Genomic DNA, 25,471 nt, shown 5'->3' with positions numbered 1-25,471 from the left:
TTATAAGTTTAAATTCTGGTTTATCACAAAAGATAGCAATCATAGCAAAAATCTACTCTAATAACATACATATATAATGCAAAGCATAAATACAAAGCAAAGTAGATAACACAAATATACAATATAAGAGACAATATCAATAAAATGATGATTTGTTATATAATAGATAAACATTATTCATAAATAATACAAAGTGAAGTAAAGTACATATATTCTTGAAAATATTGTAACAATATAAATAATGTAACAAATATAAATATATGCTACTGATAAATCAATAGTATAAAGTATAGAATCCTCCGTAGCATCTAGAAGAACTTCAAAAGTAAACACTGAACGTAAGAATTTCCCCCTCAAAATCAACAGCTATAGGCGTTTACCCCCTCCCCTTCGGAAAATACTCCCAGAAAAACAACCCCCCCGCCGAAAATGTCCTCCTGTGGAAAAGAAGGCTTTCCAAATTTGAGAATTTTCTTTTAGTTTTTTTTTTTTCCGTAGGGGAAAGGAGTTTTGGTACTTGTGTATTATACGCCATTCACTCAAGTTTACGCTGTGTAAAACTCGAGGACAAACTAGTTTCTTGGTTAACGAGAAAGTTAGTTTCTTTGTTACTTTAGAAACAAATTTCGGCTATATATTTTCATATTCAGGGGGGGAGGGTGAAGTACAGCGGTTTTGCATGCAAAATGTACTAGGTACAATTTTTCTGCATATTATGAGGCAAGAATTGTTTTCCGACTTAAAACTTTCCAAATATTTACCATCCCCTCGATATATGCAAATATATAGCCCAAATTATATATTTTCCATCTTTTCCGTCACTTGTCTTTGTCTTCTCTTACGCTAAGCTGAAAGAAACTAACGAAGAAACTGGATTGTTCTCAAGCTTTACACAGCGTAAACTTGAGTGAGTGGCGTATAATGCAAAAGTACCATAATTCCTTCCTCTTACGGAACACAAAAATAACAAAACTCAAATAAAATATTCAAATTTGGAAAGCCTTCTTTTCCACAGGGGGATATTTTCCGGGGGGGGGGGCTATTTTCCGCAGGGGGTTGTTTTCCACGGCGGGGTATTTTTCGCGGAGGGATGTATTTTTCAGGGGAAGGGGATTTTCCGGGGAGTATTTTCCAGAGGGGGATAAACACCGGGGGGGGGGGGGTAAATTCCGGCCACCAAAACAAACATATCAGAAAAAAGATCACTTTCAAGGATTTCTATTAAACAGTTTCAATTGAAAGCACTAAGAATGGAAAAAATAATTATAATAATAAATAAAAAATTAAAATAATAAAAAATTATAATTATAATAATGGAATAAAAATTAAAAAAAAAATATAGAGACTTATTATAGGTTTCATCAGCCTTAAAATATCTGATTTTATCTTTTCCCGTATCTAACTTCCCTTATGTTACTGTTTTTAGAAAAATTATCTTCCATCTTTGCTACGAAGTGCGCATTAAAAACGTACGCATATAACTTAGCATTTAAAGAATCGAATTAATAAGTAAATTGATACTGTTTCAGTTTAACTTTTGAAATGGATCAATAAAATAAATTTGCCCAAATTTTGTTTTTCTTCTTTCTATTGTAGACCAGGAGTTTGTAAATGTTGTTGAAAAAGTGTTTTGAAGTGCTATATCTAATTTAAACTGGATTTATACTATTTGTGCCATCCTTATGAAGCCATCGTCCCCCCAAATTCAAAATTAATTGCTTACCCACGGACTAGCTACACCCCTGTCCTCTGTTATTTGCAGTTATGCTTACCTTTAGTGTCACAAGCTTTCCAGCTGGGGCTTCAATAATCCATACACATTCAATGCCACCGGGATAGGAGCTAGGATAGCCTGGGGATACTAATTCCTGGCCTTGAGGCTGAGCCTTTAATTTTCCACCGCATCGAAGCTGCTCTGTTTTCCACGATGCCCTGTAATAGTCAATAGTTAAGTCGCACTGGAATTGCCATAAAGATGTAAAATGAAGCAAAACAAAAACAAGGGGAAGCATAAACAAAGCATGGGGAAGCAAATAAAACAAAAAAAGGAGAAGCAATTGCATAGAAAACGCAGTGTCTAGCTGCCAATTTGTTGTGGTACGGCAAGAGATGAGCGTTAAGGATACCATTGTCTCAATAAAATAGCCATAAAAAGCTTGATGCTGTTTTCAATTTATAAAAAACATAACAAAAAAAACAAAAAGAATAAAAAACAAAACCAGCAAAAAGATGAAAGAAATCAACTTATCCTGCCCTAAATAGCGACTAAGACCACACTGCCTTTCCATCACAAACATCCATAACAAGAAGAACAATAGGGAATTCTTTTCATAAGACAGTGGAAATCTAATTAAATGAATATTTCGGCCCTATGTCAAAGGGCCGTCCTCAGCAAAACATAAATGTATAGAGGAAAAACTTACTACAACAAATGACTAATAAAACTACAATGAATTTTTTTTAAACAGTAAATATGAATTTAACGCCCTATTTTTAATATGCTCTGCATAACAATTCTTAAAAATATGCTTAAAAATTTCTCACCAAATTTCTGAGAAATATGAAATAATAGAAAACTCCACGATTAGGAGTTTAAATTTCATGTTTATTTAACATCATTATTCATGTTTATTCAACATCTTTATGCAACATCATTCGTCATGAGTTAGCATTGCACGTCAGACGGGAAGATACCTTAACGATAGGTGAGCCGTCTCCTTAGTTTCTGCGATTATCCTACGATCTACGATCATTTTTTACTCGCAGCCTTTTGCTAGTTGTGATAAGCTAAGCTAAGCCTTTTTGCTAGCTAAGCCAGCTTCACTACTTAAAAGATATATTCTTAAATAACAAGCAACAAAAACTAATTTTGGAAGATTTTCATAAAATTTTCGAGAAACCCACACAAATGGAAAAATTCCCGTACTTATCGGTTATATAATAAAAACTATACAATTTCGATCGCGTATCATGCGAACATGACACAAGAAACTGGTCAAGAAACTTCTTTATACGACAAAATTAGCTTTGGTTTGGTTGCAAATAAGTTGTAGCTATATTCTATTTAAGCATTTAGTTTGTATTTTGGTTTGGTTTATGCAAACAAATTTGGGCTATATATTTGCACATTAGGGGGGGGGGGGGGGTAAAGCATAGCATATATTAAATACAGCAATGGTTAGTTTTCGTATTTAATATATGCTACGCTTTACCCCCACCCTACCCCCCTAATGTGCAAATATATAGCCCAAATTTGTTTCTAAACTATTATATATTCATCATATTTCGCTTCATTTCATTAGCATTAATTGAACTTCACTTCCCGAGTGTCTATTATACAACCAATAAGTACCAAAATTTCTTTAGTGACATTTATTCTATATCCTTTGTCTTGAGTAAGCATTGCACGCCAGACCAGCGGAAGCCCCAACGACGGATGAGCCCTCTCCTAGATTTCTACGACCTATGATCGTTCTGTACTAACAGCTTTCTACTAGTCACGCAAATTAAATAAAAATCTAATGTTCACTTTTTAGGCTTTGCTTAAAAAAAAGCTCTTAAATAATTTACACATATACTAATGTTGAAAATTTTCATCAAATTTCTGAGACATATACAGAGATGATTATTTTAAGCGCATGTTTATCACTATCCTTTGTCTTGACTTAGCGTTGCGGGCTAGACCAGGAGAAACCGCAATGACGGATCGAAACCAAATATATTTTACATTCTTCACTGCTCAGGGGCTTAAGTTTTAGTAACTTGGTCTATAGATATACAAAATGGTAAAAGGTAAACGTCCTATAAAAACTACAAACAGGTGATTGGTTTGGCTATGGGGGCATCCCTATCTCCTTTGTTGGCAAATCTTTTCATGGACTCTATTGAAACCTCCGCTATACACAGTTTTAGGCTCTCCCCTTGTTTCTGGGGCGGTTTCATGGACGACATGGTTTGCATTTGGAAACATGGTTTTAGAGTCCTTAGACCTTTCCCATAAACATTCAAATAGTTTAGATAAAAATATAAAATTTAAAGTAGAGTTTGAAGAAAATGACAAACTAGATTTTCTTGATATCTCATTAATTTAAAATGATTTCCATTTACTGTTCTCAATATATAGAAAGCTTACACACATAGATAGGTGTTTGAATTTTCATTCGTGCCAGCCTATTTCGGCCAAACGATGGGTTAAACATAACAAATAGACACATTAAACATAACAATAGGGTTATTGGAGTTTCGCAGTATTCACAATTAAATGCGTCTAAAACTTTAATTTCTTTGCCTTATGTACCTATTTTCGGGGAGATGCTTAAACGAATTTTGCGTAAACACAACATTGATACATGTTTCCAACCGGTGAGACCAATTGCCAGTTTCCTTAATTCCAGGAAGGATTTAAACCAAGGAAATCTAGTTAGTGGAGTGTAGAAAATTCCTTATTCTTGTGGAAACTTTTATATTGGTAGAACTCACCAACAATTCCTAGAAAGATTTATTGAGCATCGCAATTCACTAGAAAAAACCATACAATTAAGAAATCCTCCTGAAACTTTTGTTTCGGCTCTGGCTGAACATACGTTCTTTCATCTTGAACATTTTGTGCAATTTGATGAGACCAGGGCTATTTCTAATGATAGGGATTTTTCTCAGTGTTATCAATTAAAAACATATGTTTGCTAATCTTTCAATAAATAGGGACAAGGGAAATGTAAATGTTAACCCAATTTATCATTGTCTTTTGAAAAATGAGTCAATAGTCAATAAGAGAGTTAAGATTTTACATGATCATCAGGGACTAGATTACCTTCTGGACCAAAAAGACTTGCTTCAGAAACAGCTAACTAGAGGATTATTTTGCAAGAGAATAATTAATTTAATTTTAATTTTTATAATTTTTTCCTCAGCGACTTTCATGTTCTCATTGAAGTAGCTCTAATAGCTTCTTTTCCCTACGTGGATCAGTTGCGATAACTGTATGTATTAATATTGGTGGTGGTTTTATTTGTTTTTAGTTTAGTCTTTTTTTTTTTTTTATCTTTGTTTCTCTTCTTTGCGCTCTTTGTTTCTCTGCATGCAGACGAAATATCCGCGTTGTTTTAGTCTTTTATCTTTTCTCTCTACTGGCCTCGTTTGTTGTCTTTACATTGAGTTTTACCTCTCTTTGCTGTTTTTTAAAAAAATTAACAAGCAAATATTGAACGGCTGGCTAGGAGATAATAATTGGGACTATATTCGATTCTGATCCCTTGAAAGACCACAATTATCCTCCTCTCGCTACCATCCCAAGCAAAAATAACTATTTTGTTGATTTGCTTAAATTGAGGCTTGATATAATGCATGCACGTAACCAAAACTCTAAAAAGCTGAATTTTGACAATAATTCTGATAATTTGACAATTATTGAATTATTGTCAATAATTGACAAGATTAAAATAATTGACAATAATTGAATAATTGACAATAACTGAATAATTTGACAATAATTGTATAGTTCTATAAATCCAGTTTCTAAGGTGATTCCGAATGCATAAAATTTACTAGAATCAGATTACCCAGAGTAAGCTACGAGCCTTAATAAAAATACGCAGTTTAAGAAAAAAGGGGGGAAGGAGCACGTTTTGGCCCCCATAAAAATTTAAGCTTTCTATTCAGCATGATTGAGGAGCCAGCCCTCCTCAAATAGGAACAATGTTTAATCACTTCTAGTTTTAATGCTGCTCTTTACTTTCATCTGAAAAACTTCTTTTTATGTTTCATCACAAGTCAGAAATATTATTGTACATTATAGTAGCTTCTTCAAAAAAAATGGAACAGTTTAATAGATCGAACCTAAATTAATTGAAATAATTTACCTAAATCCTGTTTTTTCTATTGATGCATCAGTTCTGAATCTGACAATCATAAAATTTGAGCCTGATACAAAAAATCTGCTGGTAATATTGTCAATTTTTCCGGACAAAACCTCCATGACAGTTGACGATTCCTCTGTTCGTCCTCCTGTGGATATTGTCAGCGTGTCAAAAGTCTTCTCGGTTTCAAATTCGGTAAACTGAAAACGAAAATAACAACAAATCAAACAAAATATATAGAATTATAATGCTATGAATTGTGACCAAAATCAAATAATATAATACGAAGTATATATATATATCTATATATATAAAAATAAGTTGTCTGTGTGTGGATCTGTGGATGGATCAGGTGACGTCATGTTTGTCCGCATATGACGTCTGAATTATTTCACACTAATACAAAATAAGAAAAAAACCAAAAAAGATAAAAACTACAAAAAAAACTAAAAAGAAAAAAAAACTAAAAAAGCTAAAAAACTAAAAAAAACTAAAAAAAGGTAAAAATCTAATAACTAAAAAAAAACTGAAAAAAATAAAAAAAGGCAAAAACTACAAAAAAAATAAAAACTAATAAAAAAACTAAAAAAGCTAAAAAACTAAAAAAACTAAAAAAAACTAAAAAAAGGTAAAAAACTAAAAAAAACTAAAAACTAAAAAATAAAAAAAAATAAAAAAAAGGAAAAAACTGAAAAATAAAAGAGAAAAAGAAAACTTAAAAAATATGAATAAATATATATAAAAATAAGTTGTTTGTGGGTTATGTCTGTCTGTCTGTCTGTCGAGTGACGTCGTGTTTGTCCGCATATGACGTCTGAATTATTTCACACTAATACAAAAGAAGAAAAAAAAACTAAAAAAGGTAAAAACTACAAAAAAAAACTAAAAAGAAAAAAAACTAAAAAAGCTAAAAAACTAAAAAAAACTAAAAAAAGGTAAAAAACTAAAAACTAAAAAAAACTGAAAAAACTAAAAAAAGGCAAAAACTAAAAAAAAAACTAAAAACTAATAAAAAAACTAAAAAAGCTAAAAAACTAAAAAAACTAAAAAAAACTAAAAAAAGGTAAAAAACAAAAAAAAAACTAAAAACTAAAAAAGAAAAAACTAAAAAAAAGGAAAAAACTGAAAAATAAGAGAAAAAGAAAACTAAAAAAATATTAATAAATATAAAAAATATAAATATAAATACGGGACACAGGGAGTATAAATGACGACCAGGATATAAGTAAAAAAAAACTAAAAAAACTAAAAAAAAGGTAAAAACTACAAAAAAACTAAAAACTAATAAAAAAACTAAAAAATCTAAAAATCTAAATAAACTAAAAAAGAAAAAAAAGAAAAAAGGAAAAAAATAAAGGAGAAAAACAAAACTAAAAAACGAATGTATATACAGACCGGGACACCGGGATACAAATGACGACCGGGACACAGGGAATATAAATGACGACCGGGACACAGGGACACAACTACAATGGGGACGCCGGGGGGCACAGGGGGATATAAATGACGACCGGGACACCGGGACACAAGGAATATAAATGACGCCCGGGACACTCAAAGAGAAATCACAGACTGGAACACCGGGACACAAATGACGACCGGGACACAGGGAATATAAATGACGACCGGGACACAGGGACATAACTACAAAGGGGACGCCGGGGTGCACAGGGGGATATATAAATGACGATGGCGACTCAGGGAATGGTCGATTAGCAATCACCATCAACAAAGCTCAAGGGCAATCATTAGAATCATGAGGTATAGATCTGAATACGGATTGTTTTCCCATGGACCATTATATGTTGCATGTTCAAGAGTCGGTAAACCTGAAAATCTATTTATATGCACAGACAATGGGACAGCAAAGAATGTTGTATATTCGCAAGTTTTACGTAGTTAAAAACATATATATATATATATATATATATATATATATATATATATATATATATATATATATATATATATATATATATATATATATATATATATATATATATATATCTATATTCACAGGTGGGACATAGGGACACAACTACAATGGCGCGTAACTAATATGGCGCGTAACGACTTACGCGCGCGGGGGGGCTTGGGGGGGGGCGCGAAGCGCCCCCACCAACTAGGTGTTGGGGTGGCGCGAAGCGCCACCCCAACAGCTAGTATATATATATATATATATATATATATATATATATATATATATATATATATATATATATATATATATATATATATATATATATATATATATATATATATATATATATATATATATATATATATATATATATATATATATATATATATATCAGAAATTATAAAAAATACATAAATAAATAAAACAATAAAATAAGGAATGCAATAAAAAAAACAGCCTTTCGTAGAATTAGAATAGAAGCATTAGATAAACAGTGAATTAACTTGTAAAAATGTTGCACCACATCAACTTTTCATTCTTTTTACTCGTTTTATATCTAATCGTGGCAGCAGGAGCGAATATCCAGCATTGTATTGGGGGGACAAGAGGGATCAACATCCGGGTAGTCAAGGGCCATGGGGCATGAGATATATAATAATTTTTTCTCCACATTATTTGGAGGACAACTGCCCTCCCCCCCAAAAAAAACGCCCCTGGGTGGCAGCAATAGCTACAACCTAGTAAAGGCCATCTTTGAAACGAATAAGGTTTCAAACAAACAAAGTTGTTTGTCTTACCAGAAATGGCATTTCCATATTTATATAGATTTATAATTGCTGGTATTACCTAATTGAAACTATAAATAACATAGTCAGTGTTCAAGAAAACCCTGATCTTGAAAATCTTTTCAATTATAACAGAGGTCGTCATAACTTTAATACTAGAAATGTAGGTAATCCCGTGCATTTAAGAGCAACACTTAACCATCTTCCGTAATTCGGCGCTATTGTCTTCTTGTTTGAAATCTGCTGCCTGATTACATGAAGATCAGGCACGTACGCAGGATTTTTTTTTTTTGGGGGGGGGGCAAAACCTTCGAAACAGCAGATATAAAGTAGCACTTTTTTTATTTAGTAACTAAATAAATGCAAAAAGCACGTATATCGGAAACAAGTTTAGCTTTAATCTGTAGTATTGTAGCGGATAAGGGGAAGAAGACTGAAGCCTCAAAAGTACGTTCTAGGCTCAGGTTATGTTCATAGCGGTTTAGAACCAGTGATTCATCTACTATATCCCACTGAAAGGGAAATTTTAGGGTTAACAGTGTAATATGGGTGCTGTGGGGGGTAGTTCTTCTATTGCGAAAACATTGATTTTAATGAAAAATGATAGTTTCCAAAATTAATCCATTAAAAGCTGTACTTTATCCTGAAAAGGGGGGATAAACGCGCTAATATCAAGGATAATTCTGTGTTGATGTGGAAAGCAGACTCTCTTTACAAAAAAAAAAATAACAGTACAATCACTAATTACTTCAAAGAGGGTAAAAAGTTAGACAGAAAGTGGTTAATAATTGGGCAGTGACTTGACCGTATAATTGCATTCTTTAAAATCCCCCAAAAAGGTTCACACATGTATCTAGATTCTTAATAAATGTCCTACTTTTGCCAGAAATCCCAAGAAACCATGGGGAAATTAAACATTTCACAAAATTTGGGGGGAGGGGGCCGAAGACCACGTGCCAGATGAAGATGTTCCTAGTATTCCTGCTTTTAAGTCTCGGGGAAGTGATTTCTAATTAGCGGGTAATTCTGTGAGCGACCCTCTCTAGGTTGTCGTCGTGTTCATTTGTGAATCACTGGATTCTGGAAGAATTGGCTCATTTTTTCCACAAATGAGGCTGGATATGAGGCTGTACGTCAGTTTTTTAAAGACTGTCGAGGTGGGAGCAGATGAAACGGAACACCTCAGAAGTAGTGAAGCATAGGTGACAGATTTTTGACAATATTTATTTAAATATGAGTGACGCTCCAGTTCGTTTGTTTATCTTTTTTTTCCGTATTTTCTTTTTTTTATTAAATTGGATGTCTTGTGTTTGAGCCAGTGAAAAAGCAGCTATGCTCACGGTAAACATAGCCAGGAAACTAGCAGAGCTTATGTTGCCTTCAGTCCGCTTTATATTGTGATGAGAAATGAACTGTTGAGGATGGGTGCGTTAAGTAATCGCCATTGTATAGTCCCAGTTACCCTTTCAAGCTTCACTGCCTTTAAGGCAGGTGAAATGCGCATACTATCTGTTTCATTAAAGTGGCAATGGTATTACGATAAAAATACCCCCTCCCCCTCTTAACCCATCTTCAGTCCATTCATACCTGAAATTGAGATATTCTAAAAAAAAAAGGGTTGATAGTTTCAAATGTATGAAGCTTTTAGGGCAGCGCCATATTTTTTTTAATGTTGCCACTTTGAAATATGAAAATAAGTAAGTAAAAATGGCTGCTTAAAGTTTACAACGCTTTTCAGTCGTACAAATCAAAAGTTAACCTTCTGTTGGTTCCCAAGTACAACTACACCTTCAGAGGAGAGCTATACCTTCTTAATCCTATTTTCATAAGTTTTAGCTTATTTTCTAGCTTATTTTCTTCATCCGCTTTTTTTTAATTTGGCAACCACTACCACAAAGAAACTGCATAGCTGCACATGAAGGTCAATAAAAAAGGGATTTTTAATTGACTATTAATAGACTATTCTTAGTCAATTGACATTTCAGTCAATTTAATTGACAATTAGATAACTTCAAAGACCACAGTGCCTTTCCATGACGAAAGTATAACAGTTCAAAATAGGGATGAAACCTTTTAATCGACAGTGAACAGATATAAAATTATTTAACTGGATATTTCGAACACATATACAGTGTTCATCATCAGCAGTAAAACTGGCAGTGCTGATGATGAACACTGTATATGTATTCGAAATATCCAGTAAAAAATTTTTTTTATATCTGTTCACTGTCAATTAAAAGATTTCATCCCTATTTTGAACTGTTATACTTTCGTAATAGTCAATTAATTATTATTAATTGACTATTAATTTAATTGACCCAATTTTTACTATTAATATTTATGGTTATGAAAGGTTCCGCTTCACCAGTTCAAAAAAAAAAAACGGATTTAATTTTCACTTTCCTTGGTATTACAATAAATGTGTTTCCGTCTTTATCTAAACAAAATATTGAATGGGTTACCAATAATTATCTCAAATCAGAATGATGAAATTTGGGTAAATGTTTAGTTTCGTTCCAAGTGCTCTAAAGTGCGCGTTACTGCATATAGCAAGATTCTGATGATCGCATATTGTTTATTTATCATTATTAGAGGAGTGCATCCATTTTTAGCTGGCCCTCCTCCTCCATGGGGCATACAAAAAATGCGTAAAGTGAGCTTGCTTACAGGTAACATTACCTATAGTGCGAAGCTTATTAGTCTTATGAGCCCCGCGGGGCGAGCTCTGTATTCTATATTTATTTAATAAACCACATTTAAGGGTTTTTGAGTTTAATCACTCTTTGTTGAATAAATACAGAATACAGACCTCACCCCGCTGCCCGCAGGGCTCATAGGCTAATACGCTTCGCTCTATAGGTAATGTTACCTGTAAGCATGCCAACTTTACGCACTTTTAGTCTCGTTGGAGGGGAATTTTAGAAAGCTAAAAAATGGATGCGCTTCTCTAATAATAACAAAGAAACAACACGTGATCATCAGAATCTTGCTATATGCAGTAATCCGCACTTCAGAGCACTTGGAACGAAACTAAACATTTACCGAAATTTCTTTCTCAAATGATTTTATACCACTCACTTATCAACATCTCAGAAACAAGAGAGTGAACAGCGCCAGCAACGCCACTAAACATGAGCCAATTTAGAAAACTGAGCCAAATTTAGTCAATTTGCAATCCATTTAGAGATTCTTTTTGTTCTGTAGTTGACAGTGTATACCTGCTGCGCGTTCCTTTGAATTTAAATGGACATATATTTAAAGTTAAATGACAAGATTTGTCAATACAATTGTTTGCAGAAATGAAAGTCAAAGGTTAGTGTGTCAAAACAATCTTAGTCTTAAAAATTTAGCAAGGCTATTTGGTTATTTAAACCAATTTGAAAGCAGCAGGCTGGAAATTAAACACTGCATGGGGTGTAAAGGGAAAATAATATTTTCTAATGAGACCTTGAGGTCATGGAAGTAGAAAGTTTACGCACCTATTAGGTATACGGGAAGAGATGAAATAAAAGAGACTTACTTGTAGGTTTCATTTTTTTATGTATGTCGGACGCGTCAAATTGAGTATAACCATAGAAAAACAGACACACGAGTTGTAAAAGTTCTTTTGGCTATAAACTTTTCGTTGTTTTTACAGGCTTAAAATTTCTCACTGTCAAACCAATCAGGGGAGATTAATCTATATTGTTTTTAGTGGCTAAAAACTTTCATACAGGAGAGCCAATCAGAGGGGATTTAACTTTCCTTCCTTTTATTGGCTTAAACACAGAAGAACCAATAAGTCCATAAAGGAGAGGCTATTTGGCTTTCTTACATACGGTTAAGGAATAACGTGATTTGCTTATGAAAATATGTCAGTGAGAAGCCCCCCCCCCCCGTTCAAGCTATCCCCCAGCCGCGCTGCCAAGTGCAGCTTTCCCAGATTGCCTCCCACTCCTTAGAACGGCTCTGTCCCCAGTATATTCTACAGTGATACTATGGCATTTTATTGCTCATTTAGTGTTTGATGGAAACTTAAAAACAAATAGAAGTTTCGTGAAAAACACTTTCAGGCTTATTCATGCGTTTCCAATTTAAGCTGAAAACAAAGCATTGTCAAAAATTTAGTTGTCATTACTGTGGCCGATTCTGCGCACGCGCTGACTATTTCTTGACATTCTACTAGTCTGCTATATATGCTAATGCATAAAATAATCACTATCACACACAAAGGTCGCGTCTGGTATGAGGAGCCGCTCTCTTTAAGAAATTATATACACCAGATAGCACCTACCAAGTGTGGCAAAACTGTCCCAAGCTTGGTGGAACTGTGCGGTATACGTGGTATTCCAAATTGTACAGCAGGTAGCGGGAGGTCAGTATCCCCTCGATCAGACATTTTTATGCTTCTGATAAGATTGCCCAAAAAACTGTTCTTGGAGGCTCTCAAAGGGGGGATAATAAAGGGAATCAAGGACAAGTAGACCAAAGTGTGGTTGGATATGAAACACCTCGCGGATCTCGTTTGAGAGCCGCCTATCAAACAGTTTTTGGCAATTATCTTGGAATTGCGGATATATTAGGCACAAATTTCGACGTGAGAACAACAAAGTGTATTTTTGATATATAAAAGTTCAAACATTTCGGTAGATTAAGAGACTCACCAATGATTTAGGCCTAAACTCACCATGGACTTTAAACCAATGAAGTACCAAACTTGCCTAATTTTTGAATGTTTACTTTGTCCTTTTAAAGTGTTCAAAATAAGTATTTTGTTATCAAAATAATTATCAAAATTATCAAAATAAGGAATCAGAAAACCTTATAAGAAATCAAAGAAGCTGTAAGTGTGGCGGAGTTGTGCCCCATTTTGTGGAAGAAGTGGCACTCTGAGATACACATGGAGAAGAGTGGGGAGCCCCTGACAAAATATATATTCCAAATGCCTAAATATACCAATAAAAAATATATTTTCATAAGATAAGTAATATAAAAATATTTTTAAACTGGATTGTAGTTTTTTTTATTATTATTACATAAAAAAAATGTCATCTAAGACAGAAAGAATACATGTATCGTACCTGTAAAACGATTTGAGTGCCCACTGGTCCTTCTAGAACCCATTTACAGTCCATCAAAGGTTTGTATTTATTCGGGTAGTTTTGACTTTCAATGGTGTCGCCACTAGAGACGACATAAAAGTGGCATAGTTCTGGACATTGGAGCTCGTCTGATCCATCACCACAATCATCTTGTGCATCACACCTGAACTTGGAGTTGATACAATGGCCATTGGAGCATGAGAATGAACCTACGCAAAAAAACAATTAATTTTATTTTCTAATTGGCACGACTATTATCATTTTAATTATACTTAAGACACTATAAGTTAAGAAGGAACAAGAAAGACTTTCATATAAAAAGTGCTAGTTTTAATTTATTATATCATTTTAGTTATACTTAAGGCACTATAAGTTCAAAGACACCAACTTAGCTTACTGGTGGACGGAGAGTTGAGGGGCAAAGTCTTAAAAGAGGAGGGTTATATTCTTATTTGGAACATGCTGCACCCAATATTGAGGAGCTTCAGAGTTAGATCTCCTCTCCTGCGCCCCTTTGGTTTGGTATCACTGAATCACGTCATATAGGAGTGGCCTCTCATCCTTGTTAAAATGTAATCTAAGTTTTCTTATTGCAAAACATTAAAATAAGGGCGAGGCGCTTTGATTCTTGAATCCAGTCTTTCATGGGAATCAACAGTAAATAATAGGAGACCCTTACGGAGGGTAAACGAAATTCTAAAAAAAACAAAAGCTGGATAACAATATATACATCAAACCGAATTTTTATACTGATCTTTTCCATTTACTATTTTTGAAGCATAAAGCTATGTATCTAAAGGTGCATGAATTATTTTACGAAAAAGGAAAATCTGAAAAGCAGCATATTCATGATGCAAAATACAAGATCAAATTCAGCATTTCTGAGAACCCATGAGTGAACGTTTCAAGCCCTTATATACATAATATGAAACTCCATATTCCGGAGAAAGATGCTCATATTTATTTGGTTGTCGTTGTTCTATTTCTGTTTTTGCTACCAAGGTAAGCGAAGCTGTCAACCTGATCAATCTTTTCCTTACCCAAAGTCGCCTTTTCATCTTCGCTCATCCCTAGCCTTAGTGATTTAGTCTTCTTAACATTAATTTTTAAACCTATTCTTGCTCCCTGAACTCAAAACACTTTTAAGATAGGCAACTGATTTACGATTTTGAACTGATATTTACATAAAATGTATAACGCACAGGCTATATTACCGCGCTATACGGCATTCATACATAATATATTTTATATATATATAGATGATCATTATGGGTAACTTTTTTTTCTATTGCTGTTTGTAGAAATATAGTAGATTGTTCGGATTTTTTTTTCGTCGTTACGGTGACTCAGTAACAACTTAGCAAGGAATATTTTGTTTGTTCTTGTAAAACTAATTTATGCTTGTAACCAATATTAAGATTTTATTTTATTCTTGGCACGCCCTTAGGCCAATTTCCCCTTGGACAAGTTGAAAGACTTTGTTTTTCATGTATTATATATATCTATATATTTTGTTAAGTTTTATTCTTCTTTTTAAACTTAAACTAAAAAAATTAAATACAAAAAAAAAAAAAAAAAAACACAAAATAAAAATAGAATCTTAAAATTGAAAACATCTGAACTAAAAAGGTGTATTGCTTGCAGCGAATACAACTAAATAAGCCTGTCTTCTCTAGGTATTATATAAAAAAAGCTAAGTAAAACTTTAGTACAAATAACTAAACGGGGGTTAAAACTGAACACAAACTGATTATTTATTACCGATAAAAATATGTCCGTAGATTTGGCAGCACCTGATCAAGCATCACAATCTTAGCTTCTTATCCACCTTAACGGGGGTTAGGAAGGATACAGCTTCGCTTCCAAACAGTAAGAGGGGGAGTAGTACCCTCATTTCATGGACTAATTTAAGCTCCTTTTGAATTTTAATATCACTTATCTTTGTTATTGAAAAAAACTCCAAATTTAATAGGGACAAAAAAGAAGATGATGGCTCAGAACTAATCAACCATAGCCACAGCCATGGGGCAATAACATCGCAGACAATCAAATTGTGGTTTTACGCACTAAAACTCTTTTTTTTTGTGAAATGAGAACACCATTATTATTACATTGAAGATGGACGCCGGAAGTCATTACCAAAAGTGATTTTGGTGGATAGGGCCCTATTTAGGTTACACTGTGGATTATTGCGACCTAGATTTAGCAGGAATTGTTTGAGTAAACACTAAAGCCACAATAAAATTTTTCGGTGAACATGATGAGAGACTGAATTGGTGACTAGAATATGTCTGACAATTTGGAAACAGTTAATGATGTTTCACAGTCACGTCTTCACATACATGCTATAGATGGAAGTCAGCGATTTCGGTGGATATGTTCCTATTTAGGTTGCGGGGTGGATTAGTGTGACTCATATTTAGCAGTAATTATTCGAGCCGACGCTAAAGCTATGATGTAATTTTTTGCGAAGCTGATGATGGACTGAAATGTCGATCAAGACTTTGTTTGGATATTCAGGAGCGGCTGATAACGTGTCATGGTCTTAGCTTCTTACAGTCAAGCTGATGATAGATTAAATTGCTGACCAGAATATGTCTAGAGATTTGACAGCAGTTAATAAACTTCCCAGTCATAACTAATTTCATAGCTAAGTCACAGTCATAAGGTTCTCAGGCATAGCTAATATTGGAGAGGGATGCCAGACGTCAAAACCAAAAAGGTTTTTTTTGGATAGGTACCTGTTCAGGCTACGTTTGGTTTAGTGTGACCATTTGTTTGGTTTAGTGTTACAGTTTTGGTTTAGTTTGGTTTAGTGTGACAGTTTGGTTTAGTGTAATCATTCGAGAAGACACTAAAGACACAAGGTCATTTTTTAGTGAAGTTGATCATAAGAGTGAATTAGCGACCAGAATATGTCTGACAATTCAAAAAGCAGGAGCTCGTATTCATGATGGCCGCTGGAAGTAATAACCAAAAGTAATTTTGATGAATATACCCCTATTTAGGCTAAAGTGTGGATTAATGGACCCAAGATTTAGCCACGATTATTAAAACTGACCACAAACTGATTATTTATTACTGATAAAAATATGTCCGTAGATTTGGCAGCGCCTGATCAAGCATCACAATCTTAGCTTCTTACAGTCAAGTTAATGACAGACCGAAATACCAACCCAGAACATGTCTGAAGATTTGGCAGCAGCTAATCAAATTTTACAGTCATAGCTAACTGCATAGATAAGTCATAGTCATATTGAAGATGAATGCCAGAAGTCACAATCAAAATTGGTTTTTGGTGGATGGGCACCTAGTCAGACTTTATTGTTGACTAATATTATCTATATATAGAAATACCAATTTAGTAAACACTAAAACCACAGTACCATTTGCAAGTAAATGTGATAATAGACTGAATTTGTGACCAGAATATTTCAGGAGATCAAGTAGTAGCTAATAAAGCTTCACAGTTATAGTTTCTCACAGTCAAGCTGATGATAGACTTTAAGTCTAACCAGAATACTTCAGGAGATTTGGAAACAGCTAATCAAGATTCGCAGTCATACCTTCTTACAGTCAATCTGATGATAGACTGAAATGCCAACGAGGATATTTGAGGAAATTTGGCAGCAGCTAATCAAGCTTCACAGTCATAGATTCTCATTCGTCACTCGAACCCTGTTTGACCCTCAAACAAAATAAATTGCTGAGCTCAGCTCAGAGATGGATCTTTTTAATGGAAAACGAGCTTGAAAAATCACATGAATTTTAAAGTTGTAAGAAAATATTCTACTAAACAAGATATGGACATGGAAGTGTAACGTATAGTACAGCATGTTTGAGGAAACAACAGCAATAGAGCACAAAACCGGATATTTTAGCAAACATAAAAATAATGAGGACCCTTTCTCTTGCTCGTGATTACTACCTTCGTGAGTTTTCTTAAATACATACAAGTCAAAGCCTAATTTTATAACTTCACATTAAGCTTCAGAAAAGTTGCATCCTTCCAGCCTTTTTTAAGCTGTCAACTTAAATAACAAGATGGAATTTGGAAATACGTTTATTTACGAAGGAGCTTTGGTATGAACTTAGGTAACATCAGTGCCACTAGTGGATTAGTTTAAACTAAGAATAATTTCTTTTACCATCAAGTCCAGTATACCTGAAGTAAAATTTCACTAGTTTATAAAAACGGGAAAACTTTGTCAGGCTCCTTACTCACACATCTTTTCAGCCAAAAAAAGCTTACAGCCCATTAGGAAATATAACTCCTTCAGAGATATCTTTTTGAAATTGCAGCACAATGTTCACATTTACCAACGTCATATCTACCAAATAACGCGTATATTTACCAATATCTTTCATGATAACTAATTGTTCTTTTACTTAGAAGTCCAGCAAGGACAGAGTCATTGCCGAAAAAATAAATCGGGGGGGGGGATGGCAAATCTAAGAGAATGGTGATTTTTTTCGATTTGGAAATATCAAAATAAATCAACCAATCGTTTTGTTTATCTTGAAACCCTTTCGGCCGTAGAAGCTTGGCCCATTGTGGGCCACACAATACAATGATGAAACACCAAAACAAAATATAGATAATACGATAAATCACACAAGGAATGCACATAAAAGAATAAGAAGAACATGCACTAGAATACAATAAAAAAATACACTTAAAAAACAGATAGTAATGATAATGATAATTAAGAATAAAGAAAGTAGAACAAAATCGAAAAGACCAATTTGTATTAGAACACACACAAAAAATATGAAGATTCCTGAAGGTAGTTTTAAGAGAAGAGATGAGATATATCAGTTGGGATAGAATCCCAAAGTGAATTCGACTAAAAAAGTGTGTTTTTTTTTCTCGGACGCTATCGATGAGCTTTTAGGTATGATAAACTTCTGTGAAGAATAACATAACCAAGAGAAGTACCGCAGTACTTGTGATGAAGTACTTGTGATGCGATAAACATAAACAGATAAACAGAGGATGGGATATGATCGTAGAGACCCCTAGTATGCTGAATAAGCCAAAATTAGATTTTATTTAGCAATTATGTGCTCAAAAGATGGTAGTCTTTACGTATGCATAGGTCAGCCGAAGGAAACTTACCTTTTAAGCAGGCAGGTGCTTTGCAAACAAAAGGGAGAAGTGACTGGCAAGAACTTAACTCCCAAGATTGGTCTGGGTCCGTCACGTGGGCTCTGACACATTCCCCTTTGTTTGGGTCAGGTTGGTCGAGCTTCCAGAAACCTGAAAATATTGAATTACAAGTTTTGTCCTGAGTCGACGACCCCAAGTCGCACTATAAATTGCCTTCTACCAAGCTAAAATATAAAATTATTTTGACAAAAATACAATTTTTTGGTTAAAAACTCATCTTTACCCTGAAACCCAAGTTTAATTGAATATTTCACAGAAAATCAACTATTAAATTACTAACTCCATTGCTTCTAACAGCCCAATGCTACACCAGGTCACCTAACCGCAACACAGCTGCACCTAGTCTTCCTCTACCCCTATCTATTCAAAGCTTCACTTTTTACCTTGTTATCGTGAGGTACTAATTTTGTCTTTAAGTCCTTCTTAATGACTTCTGCACATCCATCCTGGAACGACCCATATTTCATTTGGTCTCAGATAGATTTCCAAATGGCATAATCATTGGCCATCTGTCATCTTTAATCTTTAGAACATAATCTAGTCACCTTGGCCTTTCTTTTATTACAGCCCTAGAAAGTGGAATAAAACCTAATTTTTGTATGGATTTTCATTTGGTTAATTTAAAACAAAAACTTTTTCCACAAAACAAGTTTTTCAAAGAAAAGTAAAGAGCTTCCTTAAGCCAAAAAGGATCAGAAATAGAGTCAATTAACCTTCCAAGCGTAAAACTACCACAAATCACTATCAAACAGTTCGTGGTAACGAACTGTATTAAGGAGCGATCCGGCTCAATAGTAACCAAAACTCTAAAAAATTGAATTTTGATATCAATAGCTACATCAAAAGAATCGCATTTTAATGCTGATTTTAAATATATAAGTTTCATCAAGTTTAGTCTTAGCCATCAAAAGTTACGAGCCTGAGAAAATTTGCCTTATTTAGGAAAATAGGGGGAAACACCCCCTAAAAGTCGTAGGATCTTAACGAAAATGACACCATCAAATTCAGCGTATCAGCGAACCCTATTGTAGAAGTTTCAAGCTCCTATCTACAAAAATGTGGAATTTTGCATTTTTTGCCAGAAGACAAATCACGGGTGCGTGTTTATTTGTTTGTTTTTTTTTGTTTTTTTTTTCCCCAGGGGTCATCGTATCGACCAAGTGGTCCTAGAATGTCGCAACAAGGCTCATTCTAACGGAAATGAAAAGTTCTAGTGCCCTTTTTAAGTGACCAAAAAAATTGGAGGGCATTTAGGCCCCCTCCCACGCTCATTTTTTCCCAAAGTCAACGGATCAAAATTTTGAGATAGCCATTTTGTTTAGCATAGTCGAAAATCATAATAACTATGTTTTTGGGGATGACTTACTCCCCCAAAGTCCCTGGGGGAGGGGTTGCAAGTTACAAACTTCAACCAGTGTTTACATATAATAATGGTTATTGGGAAGTGTACAGACGTTTTCAGGGGGATTTTTTTGGTTTCGGGGGTAGGGTTGAGGGAGGGGGCTATGTGGGAGGATCTTTCCTTGGAGAAATATGCCATGGGGGAAAAAAATTCAATGAAAAGGGCGCAGGACGAATCTGGTCACGTTAGAAAAAAAACGTCAAACTAAGAGCTTAATATACAATGCTGGGTGTTCGGAGCCTCTCTATTATGGAGTATAATTTGAAAATAACACAACTATACGAGCGATAAAACATATATACCACAACCATAACTCAACTAACGAAAGAACTGCTAAGAGATAACACAACTATAAAGCGAAAACAGGTGAAAACTAACGGGAAAATAAACGAACTAAGAGGTGGAAGGGGCCCAAAGAAAAAATATAATCCTTTTTCAATTTTGAGCCTAACTTCCGCAAAGGAGTAATAATGTCAGAAGCCCCGAAATACCGAATTATTTTTTTTCAAACAGTTCGTGGTAAGGGGCGACCCGGCTCAATAGTAAACGAAACTCTAAAAAACGGAATTTTGATGCTAAAAGATACATCAAAAGAATCGAATTTTTACGCTGATTCTAAATATATAAGTTTCAATTAATTTAGTCTTTGTCATCAAAAGTTACGAGCCTGAGAAAATTCGCCCTATTTTGGAAAAAAGGGGGAAACATCCCCTAAAAGTCATAGAATCTTAACGAAAATCACACTATCGCATTCGGTATATCAGAGAACTCTATAGCAAAAATTTCAAGCTCCTATCTAAAAAATGTGGAATTTTGTATTTTTTGCCAGAAGACAAATCACGGGTGCGTGTTTATTTGTTTGTTTGTTTTTTTTGTTTTTTTTCCAGGGGTCATCTTATCGACCAAGTGGTCCTAGAATGTCGCGAGAGGGCTCATTCTAACGGAAACGAAAAGTTCTAGTGCCCTTTTTAAGTGACCAAAAAATTGGAGGGCAAATAGGCCCCCTCCCATGCTCATTTTTTCCAAAAGTCAACAGATTAAAATTTTAAGATAGCCATTTTGTTCAGCATAGTCGAAAACCATAATAACTATGTCTTTGGGAATGACTTACTCCCCCACAATCCCTGAGGGAGGGGCTGCAAGTTACAAACTTTGACCAGTGTTTACATATAGTAATGGTTATTGGGAAGTGTACAGACGTTTTCATGGGGATTTTTTGGTTTGGGGGGTGGGGTTGATGGGAGAGGGCTTTGTGGGAGGATCTTTCCTTTGAGGAATTTGTCATGGGGGAAGAAAAATTCAATGAAAAGGTCGCAGGATTTTCTAGCATTACTATAAAAAAAAACAATGAAAAAATAAACATGAAAACGTTTTTTCAAATGAAAGTAAGGAATAGCATTGAAATTTAAAACGAACAGAGATTATTACGCATATGAGGGGTTCTAAAAATACTTTAGCATAAAGAGCGAGGTATTTAGGAGGAGATAAATACCTCGCTCTTTATGCTAAAATATTTTTAGTGATTTCAACTATTGATTCTACAGCCTTTTTGATTCAGGGGGTCATTCTTAAAGAATTGGGACAAAACTTACGATTTAGTGTAAAGAGCGAGGTATTAACGAGGGTACAAACCCCCTCGTACACATAATAAAAATATAAGAATATAAAAGTTTGTTACGTAAGTTAATTCTTAAGTTATGTATATTTTTTACTAATGAAAACGTTCGTTGAATATTAAAAGTTCTAGTAGCCTTTTTAAGTAACCGAAAAATTGGAGGGCAGCTAAGCCTCCTTCCCCACCCCTTATTTCTCAAAATCGTCTGATCAAAACTAAGAGAAAGCCATTTAGCCAAAAAAAAATTAATATACTAATTTCATCTCAATAATTTATGTGAGGAGAGCCAAAATCAAACATGCATTAATTCAAAAACGTTCAGAAATTAAATAAAAAAAACTAGTTTTTTTAACTGAAAGTAAGGAGCGACATTAAAACTTAAAACGAACAGAAATTACTCCGTATATGAAATGGGTTGTCCCCTCCGCAGTCCCACGCTCTTTACGCTAAAGTTTTTAATTTTTTTAAAAAGTAGAATTGTGGCAAAGAGTCAAACTTTAGCGTAAAGAGCGAGGGACTGCGGAGGGGACAACCCATTTCATATACGGAGTAATTTCTGTTCGTTTTAAGTTTTAATGTCGCTCCTTACTTTCAGTTAAAAAACTAGTTTTTTTTATTTAATCAATAAGTAAATGAAACTCAAAACGAACAGAAATTACATAAGTCGGGGTGATAATCTCCATGCCTTGTTTTGTTTTCAGCAAAGCGCAAATTATATCCTGGGGTTGAGAAGACATGGGGGTTATCAGCCCCACTAATGTTAATTTTGCTCGTTTTGAGTTATGCTGTAAGTTACGCAACTTGCCTATATTGTTCACATATATTATTCGTTGTTGAGGAATACGCGAAAAATTTCCGGGAAAATTTTCCAAAGGGAGGATTTTGTGTGGGGAGGAAAGTTTCTAGGGGAAATGTTACACGGGGGAGGAAAGGGAATTTCATTCACTGGCATGGCTTGTGAAATAGTCCAAAATTTAATATAAAAAAAATGTACCTGTGTATTATACGCCACTTAAGTGCTTCATTTAATTAGAACTTGTTTCTTTGACGCTCAATCGTAATAAATGGCAGTAACAAATGGCATTCTACGGTGAGCGAACAACATATTGGCTCTCAAACCGGTTTCTTTCAGGTATGCCCTTTTTCTACATATTCAGCGAGGCCTTTTATTGAAAGAGCACTAAGTCATGTGTTGTCATTTATGAAATTTTCAAAACCGGTTCTTTAAGTTCTACTTGTATGAAGCACGGAGTGGCGTATGATAACATACGCCACTTCTCAATAACATACGTTCAACGAATAACATACAATGTTATTCAACGAATAACATACAATGTTATTCAACGAATAACATATTCGTTGAACGTATACGCAATACGTTCGTATTGCGTATACGCAACACGTTCGTTGAACGTATACGCAATACGAACGAATAACATATTCGTTGAACGTCTACGCAATTCGTTGAACGTATAAAAAATGAACGAATTGCGTAGCTTACAACCTTTGTCACGAGGACTGAGGAAAGTTGACGCCCTAAAAGACATAATTACTGGACCTTTCAACAAGGCTAAACAAAATAAATCTCTTAAATTTTCGATCGAATACGTTTTGGTAATGATGGGCTTGGGGGGGGGGGTTGGCTGATTGGCCTTCATTCGTTTTTTAATCTTTAAAAGGGCAGTAAAATTTCGGACTTCCAATCAAATGAGCTCTATTTGATCCAAAATTCATCCGATTATCCATTCCATAAAACCTTAGATGCCCCGGGGCACAACTTACAACCATTGTCTATGGGCTCAGGGGGATTGTGTCCACCATTTGCATCCACCTGCTAAAGTTTGACTCTTTGTCACAGTTCCACTTTTTAAAACAATAAAAAACTTTAGCGTAAAGAGTGGGACGTTGAGGAGGGGACAGCCCCTTTCATATACGGAATAATTTCTGTTCGTTTTAAGTTTTAGTGTCGCTCCTTGCTTTCAGTTGAGAATTTTTTTTTTATTCAATTATAGAAGGTATGCTACTAATCTGGTGACTGAGTATAGGAGTGGTGGACAAATTGAATTTTTAATTAAACATTTGGGCCAGCCGGTATGGAATTCACTCCCTGATTGTGTTAAGGTGGCTGAACACTAACTTTTTTGTAACATATTTTTTTATATTATTAATTATAGTTGAAATAAAATTAAGTTGTTGTTTAAGTTAAGTTTATTCATTGTTTAGTAATTTTTGTTTAATCGGCTGCCATCACAAGCCCTCCAGAGCTTTCTTGCAGCTGGTCGTATTTTTGTTGTTGAATATTTTTATAGTAATTATTCACAAAAAAATAAAATAAAAATAATTAAACACGTTGAACAAAATGGGTATATAAAAATCTTAGTTGGATGTGTTTGGAGGAATGGTGGGCATAGTAGGGGGGTTAGTTCCCCTTCAATCATTTTCGACTATTAAAAAGGGTACTATCCGCTTCAATTTCCAACTGAATGAGCCCTTTTGAAGTTTCTACGACAACCCCTTCGATACGAAGTGCCCTGGTCTAATAAACAAAAAAATAATACGTTGTGACCACATCTATCTTTACTTAGGCAGCGCTATTGCGGTGCCTATGATAACAGTCACCCAAACGAGTCCCCAAAACGGTCCTTTGACAATTCTTTTGAAAAATATAATCAGATCTTCCTCAACTTTTCGAAGTGCCCACGTTACAAGGGCATTCCAGCCCACAGTCATTGCCATGACTCCTAATATTCTAATCTTAGTTCCTAAAATTATCTTAGCCAATGGACGATAGCTAAAATAAATAAAAAAAAATTAGCCAATGGACAAATCAGCTGTTTTTTATTTACAAAACTCACTTTTTTTAACTTGTTTTCCTGCAAAAGCAAGGTGGAAACAAGACTGAAGAGGTATGCACCACAGAAAGTCCAACGACAGAAAATAGGCAATTTTATTGCAATTTCGGCAATTTTATTGACCGTACCCATATGATGATCACACTGAAGCCTATAAATCAATTATTGACATTTCTCGTTGGAAGATGTTCTTGTCATTTTTAGTGCTTGATTGGAAATATTTATTTACTCGACATCGTTAGTTTGTAGAATCCAATAAAAACCAGATAACAGAGAAATGAGATAGATGGAAATATCAAGGAAAGTAAATAACTTAAGACTAGATTTAAAAGACGAAGCTAGATTGCCAAAATTGGGTATATAATAATGGACAGATTCGAAACCCAATAAATTACTTCACTTAAAAGCTGGGTACTAATTCTTGCATTGGCAAGGAAAGTTCCTTAGTGTTTAAGTAGGCAGGTACAGGGAGGAGGGTTCTTCATTGCAGTATCTGCCCCTCAAAATGTAAAGTTTCATATTTTTTGTTTAGTTTCTTATATTTCCAAACAACATCTATCTCATAACAGAGAAATGAGATAGATGGAAATATCAAGTAAAGTAAATAACTTAAGACTAGATTTAAAAGACGCAGCTAGATTGCCAAAATTGGGTATATAATAATGGACAGATTTGAAACCCAATAAATTACTTCACTTAAAAGCTGGGTACTAATTCTTGCATTGGCCAGGAAAGTTCCTTAGTGTTTAAGTAGGCAGGTACAGGGGGGAGAGTTCTTCATTGCAGTATC

The 25,471-nt window shown here is 34.4% G+C and overlaps 1 protein-coding gene across 1 annotated transcript in view; it reads right to left on the bottom strand.

Annotated features, from left to right (window-relative positions):
* Positions 1-1,729: 1,729 nt before the first annotated feature.
* The window catches only part of LOC136038860 (low-density lipoprotein receptor-related protein 12-like), a 39,741-nt gene continuing 15,999 nt past the window's right edge, over positions 1,730-25,471 (bottom strand). Inside the window, exons 4-7 of the mRNA XM_065722312.1 lie at positions 18,762-18,902; positions 13,622-13,851; positions 5,859-6,055; positions 1,730-1,932 (exon numbers count right to left, since the gene is read on the bottom strand). Of these exons, the coding sequence (XP_065578384.1) occupies positions 1,731-1,932; positions 5,859-6,055; positions 13,622-13,851; positions 18,762-18,902 (770 nt within the window). The 3' untranslated portion in view covers position 1,730. The remainder of the gene's footprint in view (positions 1,933-5,858; positions 6,056-13,621; positions 13,852-18,761; positions 18,903-25,471) is intronic.

Source organism: Artemia franciscana, chromosome 18, assembly GCF_032884065.1.
Source record: "Artemia franciscana chromosome 18, ASM3288406v1, whole genome shotgun sequence".
NCBI classification, from domain to species: Eukaryota; Metazoa; Arthropoda; class Branchiopoda; order Anostraca; family Artemiidae; genus Artemia; species Artemia franciscana.
The sequence above is the reverse complement of the archived record's forward strand: the minus strand, read 5'-3'. Positions and strand labels throughout refer to the sequence as shown.